Source organism: Ochotona curzoniae, unplaced genomic scaffold (genome assembly GCF_017591425.1).
Source record: "Ochotona curzoniae isolate NIBS_2020 unplaced genomic scaffold, NIBS_Ocur_1.0 scaffold_2476, whole genome shotgun sequence".
Taxonomy (NCBI): domain Eukaryota; kingdom Metazoa; phylum Chordata; class Mammalia; order Lagomorpha; family Ochotonidae; genus Ochotona; species Ochotona curzoniae.
Window position 1 is genome coordinate 4,460,906 of NW_024467095.1, and position 6,000 is coordinate 4,466,905.

At 40.8% G+C, this 6,000-nt stretch overlaps 1 protein-coding gene across 1 annotated transcript in view; it reads right to left on the bottom strand.

Annotated features, from left to right (window-relative positions):
* PTPRZ1 (protein tyrosine phosphatase receptor type Z1) overlaps window positions 1-5,789 on the bottom strand; it is a 116,716-nt gene extending 110,927 nt beyond the window's left edge. Inside the window, exon 1 of the mRNA XM_041001920.1 lies at window positions 5,732-5,789. Within this exon, the coding sequence (XP_040857854.1) occupies window positions 5,732-5,789 (58 nt within the window). The remainder of the gene's footprint in view (window positions 1-5,731) is intronic.
* Between the last annotated feature and the right edge of the window lie 211 nt (window positions 5,790-6,000).

The window sequence follows — 6,000 nt, forward strand, 5'->3', positions numbered from 1 at the left end:
CATGTTTATTGAATAAAGCCAGATAGCTCACATTAGCCAGGAGACTGAATAATCAAATTTATTGTAATGACCATAGACAAATATAAAAAGAAAAAAGTACAACCATGCCATGTTAACACATAAAAACATTCATAAATTCCTATTTTTCAAAGATTGTATTAACTACAAAGCCCTCATTTTGTATAAGTATACACAAAGTATAAGTATTTTTAGCTAATAGCATCAATTTATCCACTAGTCAAATGTGTTGTCAAATTTATTACACTATCTTAAAGTATTGTTCAAGATAAGAACAAGTCTTCTCTCTCTCTTTTTTTAAATTCTGCTTTTGAGTTTGTGAGACTAATTTCCCAAGCTCCATTCCATCAGGATTTTATTGTTTGAATATTATGATTAGTGGTGAATCAAGCCTATAATTATACATTGAATTAAAATGATGTCTTTGCAAAAACTGATGAAGAGAAGGAAAGGAGGGACAAACGGATGAGTGTTAGTGGCAGCAGGGAAGTAAGAAAGTGTTACTGTCTTCTAGGAACCGTATATGTAGACCCATAAAGTCCGTTCTTTTTATAGTAACAAATTGTTTATATGTGGTCAGTGTACACAATGGAATACTACTCAACCACAAAAAAATGAATAAAATTCTGTCAAAAAAAAAACACCTCAGCTATAATATTTGTTGAACAACTGCAAAGTGCAGCTCATCATCAATCCCTGACTTCGTGATAAACCAGACTCCAACAGCACACAATTTTATGTTCTGTATCTCTACTTCCTCTCATCTTTTAGATTTCTGGAACTGTTTTGAGATGCTACCTCCTAGTGTCAACTTGACAAGTGAGGATTGATTTAATACTATCACTTTTGCATGATTGAAAATATTGTCTTCGTGAGCCCAAGAGGCTCGGTTTTTCATCACTGATCACCTGCATTTCTATCTTTTCTCCCACATGAGTCACACCCACACACACACACAGGCTCAGTGACTAACTTGATGCCTCAACCCACTAAGGCATATTTAAGAATCACTGGTGTTATCTCATTTGCAGTATCTACCCCGGAAGCTTCATTTTTTGTGAACAGATAGAGCCTGGATCTAGATGGTGTTTACATGGATTTCTACAAGGATCAATGAAATTCTGCAAAATCCTGATGCCAGAATTGCCATCAAAGAGGTAGATAAAGGTGAAGTGACTCAATTCTCAGACTGAGATCATAATCAAAAGAAATAATGGCTGCAAGTGATCTCAACAACCAAATGATACGATCCTGTAAGTGGCTTCAAGATACCACCTAAGATCTTACACATGAACAATTTATGATGCAGTTACTATAGGTGCAAAGTGCAGCAGTACAACGTGGAGTGCAATGTGGATCCTGTGCAGCATGATCACACACTTGCACTTTCATCCCAGTCCACAAAGGCCACAAAGTGGTCACTGAACTTTTGTCTTCTACAGTTGCTTTAACAGTCAGCACCATCATGTCGCTGTGATGTTTATGTGACTGACACACACCACCACAAATTAATCAATATGCATCGACGCTTCAAATAACTCAGTAACTAGAACTCTCCTCTAGAGGTGACAGTGCCTGCTGAGTACTATCAATCACTACTTGTGTTTTTGTTGTTGTAAAATAGAGGTATTCAATAGACTTTGGGCAGTGATTGAAATGTCTTCATGTGTAAACTGTCCCGAATAGCGGTCATTAGACACATGGCATACTGAACACTTGTAATGTGGCTGGTGTGACAAAAATGCTGAAATATTTCATGTGAATAAGTTTTATAATAAGTAGCATAGTGATTATGTTATTGAACGGCATAATTCCAAAATGTAAGTATTTCAGGATGAAATCATTTTTTTCATTAGTTCCTGTCTAGTATGTTATACATATTATACTCTAAATAATCACATACACATAAAAACTGATTTTCTTTTGTAACCAAAGGATCTTGCTCAGGATTATTTGCAGTAAGAAACTGAAAACGAAAGCACATTTGAAACCTGTATATCTGGCTTGGTTCTTTTACTGTGAGCAATCTTGACAGAATGGGAAGCATCTTTAATTACTTGAGAATTAATGCACTGAGATATTTTAAACATTGTTACTCTTAACCAGTAGTTAATGCACAAAGCATCTTAGAAGCAGTATTTAAAGAAGGATTTCAATATGAGGGATTAGATCAAATCAGTTGGATTTCAGGCATCATGAGTACGGCTAAATTATTGGTGCCTAGAATGCTGTGTAGCAGATTTGGGAACATATGTAATGGATAAGTAGTTAAAACCTGGTGAACAAGACTAGGCTACCACTGGGCGGTGATGGTTGCTACATGATCATACGCATGTGTCAAAAGCTTCAAGATGGTAATACTGGAAAAGGCAAACTATGCCACTTTTTTTTAATAAAAAGGGAAAATAAGAAACATGGGAGTCATAGGAGGTGAGTTAGTGGGAAGTGAGGCAAGCCAATCAGTAAACCCGTGCAGCACACATATCTCTTGGAAATGAAACAGAAAAGGCCCCAAGCACCGGCATGGGAATAGGATGCAGGACACACCCTGTGTGATACCAGGTGGGCCGTTGGACTTCTCTGGGCTTGAGTGTCCTCCTTTGAAAAACACATACAATGAGAACACCTAGCTCATGATTTAGGGGAGATTGAAGTGAATGAGAAAATGTCTCTAACATGTCCAGCAGTAGAACTGCACCAGGTGAATAACCAAGCAGATGGTAAGTATAAATAAAACGCAAGCTTGTTTTCTAAATCAAGTCCTTTCTTCGGGTTTCTCTGATCATGACCAGGAGTTTCTCTTTCCATGTGCCTTGGAGGAACTGGAAAGTGGGTGTGAAGCACAGTTACCAAAGTGGACATAATTTAGATCGTTTTGGAGTACAGGACATGGGGAAATGCAGAGCATGCTTCTAGAAAAACCTGATTGTTTGCCAGCAGCCAGATTACTACAACATAAAAAATTTAAACAAAATCTCAAGTCTCTAGTTCACATAAACATGTTATATTTAATGTATTTTTCCTTATGATAAGTAGACCAAGCTGAAAGTTCAGCATATTGAATCCACTGATACTATATCCAATTTAAGAAATTAATTCTTCAGAGGCACTGGGTATGGTTTATAGTCAATGGGACATTTAAAGAATTTATGACCTAAAACATCAACATTCAACTTCTTGCATATTTAATAATAATATTGGAACATTTAAGTTCAGTATACCTTGCAACACTCTAACTCATTTAATTCAAAGATCCTAAATTCTCTTTAATTGAAAGAAACCATTCCTTAAAAGCTCTTAAAACTCCTCCCTCTCCTCTATGACTCACAGTTAAGCCTCCTTACAGGAAAGTCATGATAATTTTTCCCATAAGAAATACCTGTTCAGTGGATCAAGAAAGGATTTGTTCCAGTAAATACACTTTAATGACAATTTCTCTGCTTGGGGAGTTATTGGGAAAAGGAAAAAGCAATTGCTGCCCATACCTGTTCAAAACATCAGGGCATTTTGATAAAGTCCCATTTTCATGCTAACTCCTGGGCTCCAAGGACACTGATGACGAAGAATGAACAGGCCCACGAAACAAGGCAGCGGGGGCAAAGAATTGAAGTAGAGGCTTAATCTGTCATTTGTAGGTGGGGGACCTCAGTCTTTTGAAACACTCAATCCCTAGAACAATGTACTCACCCCACTTGAGGTTGCTAAGCTCTCTAGGTCAGCTGTATGCTAGCAATGTAGAAGGTCATCTTTGTTACAATGGTGAGGGGTACAAAAGTTGTCACCTTCCCATTTTTGAGTTCCAACACAGGGTGATTCAAGCTTGAGATCATTAAGAACAGCAAATATAGTGCTTCAAGTTAAAGCGCACATCACCCAAAGGTCACAGAAAATATTCAATAGATGGAAATCTACATACTCCCAAATAGCTTATAAGCAATGCTTTACTGAGAAAAAAAACTTAGTAAATATGACACATTAATAAAATCAAATACTGCTCAGTCATAGAAATGAATGACAAACTGAAACAGACCACACATCGGTGAACCTAGAAAACACCACTGCATCCCCAGACAGACAGAAAGGGCCCAGTGAGGTGCGGCTGTTACATGAAGTGTCCAGAACAGGTGAGTCTACAGCAAGCAGCTGGTGGCTGCCAGAAACTAGAATCTGAGAGAAAGGAAAATATCAGTGAGTGAGCACAGAACTCCTCTCCAGGATGTAAACGACCTGCAGTTTAGATCGTGGTGATGCAGGTATACAAAAAAGCACTGAATTGTATCTTTAAAATGTATTTCAGTTTTTCAAAATTCACAAAATATTTTCATAGCATGGTTTGGATGATCTATTATGCAATCCTCTGGTTTATCTCACTATTAGTGTGAGAGTTGCTTAACAAACTTCAAGACAAAGGGGACCTAGGTTTGTGAACTAGTGCAAAAACAGAACTGAACACTCAACAGGTGCGTGCACGCTGGCCACCGCACTTGGCAAGAACGTCTTCCTTCTCTGAAATCAACAGCAGGCTTTCCCAAACAAGCAGGACCAGAGAGATGCCCCTCTAGGACGCAGGCCCCGGCTGTGTGCATCCTAGAACCCCTGAGCACCTTCATCAAGGTTTCTGAATTTAGATTATGTTCTCAAACGTGGTGGGACATGTGCCATTATCAAATTTGGATGCAACTGTCGTCGATTAAAACTTGAAAACGATTTCTGCTGGCAAAGGTAACTGTTCCAACAACAGCGCCAGCTATTGAATGAAACCGCAAGTTTAATGTCATCTTATTTTGAGCCATCTAAAATTTAAAGATTAAATGACCTGGTTGACAACAGTTCAATGTATAGCCACAGCAACCATGAAACCAAACTGGGTAACTTTCAGGTTAACAGCTCCATGATTCTTCCACCCCATTGTGACTGAATATTGTTAGAAAAAAAAAAAAGACATCGCTTTAGTAAAATACAAATATCCCATCTCCCAATTCTCCTGGTGAAAGACCTGAACCTCTGAGCTTGCATCATAGGAAAATCCTCCCACTGGCTATCTCGGAAGGCACTTGTTGTTTTACATGTGCAAGCTAAGAGGTGGCAGGTGACAATGCAAGCATGAAAAAAAAAAAGTCCACCCGTAGTTATCTTCGCCTTGGCAGCAGCAGAACCCTGATAGAGATTTTGATTGAAACTTTTTTTTTTAAAGTAACTGCCCAGACTTGACTATGACTAAATTGTCAGTATTTAAATACACTGAAAAGTCAGGTCGGCGCTTGTTCCTGCTCCTACTCCTGGTGTGCCTGTGTTGTAATTCACATCAGACACGTGCATTTTTTCATTGAAGCCTATTAAATGCCCATAGCATGAAAATGCAGAGCCCTAAGTGGCCCCGCGCCACGGTATTATTTCTGGTCGTTGATTTGTCCTGTGATATGTATCGGAAAGGCTGCCCGCACACTGTTAAGGGAAACGCGGCTGGGGTAGGGCAGTAACCACGCAACCGCTCCTCTCTCGGGTCCTGGGCTCTCACCCCGCGGGCAGCTGGAGCCTGGCGGAGGCCAAGGGGAGGGGGCGCGCTGACAGCGTCCCACGGTCGCCACCATCACGGGATCCCAGTGCGGTTCCCTCTTCCTCCTGGATCGACGATGGAGTCAAGCCGCTGGTAGCCAGTGGTTCCAACCCCCCCAAATCCCGGGGATGCGACCCACTGAGGTCTATCACTCACCCAGACGGCAAACACAGAGCAGCTGAACGCACGCGAGGAAGCGCTGGAGGACGGTCATGGCCAGACGCTCCGGCGCCCCGCGCGCCGGGATCCCTCGGCTGCTTCTCCGGGTGGGCAGGGAGGGGGCGCGAAGGAAGCGCTCTCTTTTTATCCTCCAGTGTACACACTGGTGTGTGTGTGTGTGTGTGTGTGTGTGTGTGTGTGTGTGTAGAGAGAGAGAGAGAGAGAGAGACTGAGAGAGAGACAGAGAGATGGATGGATGCAGCCGA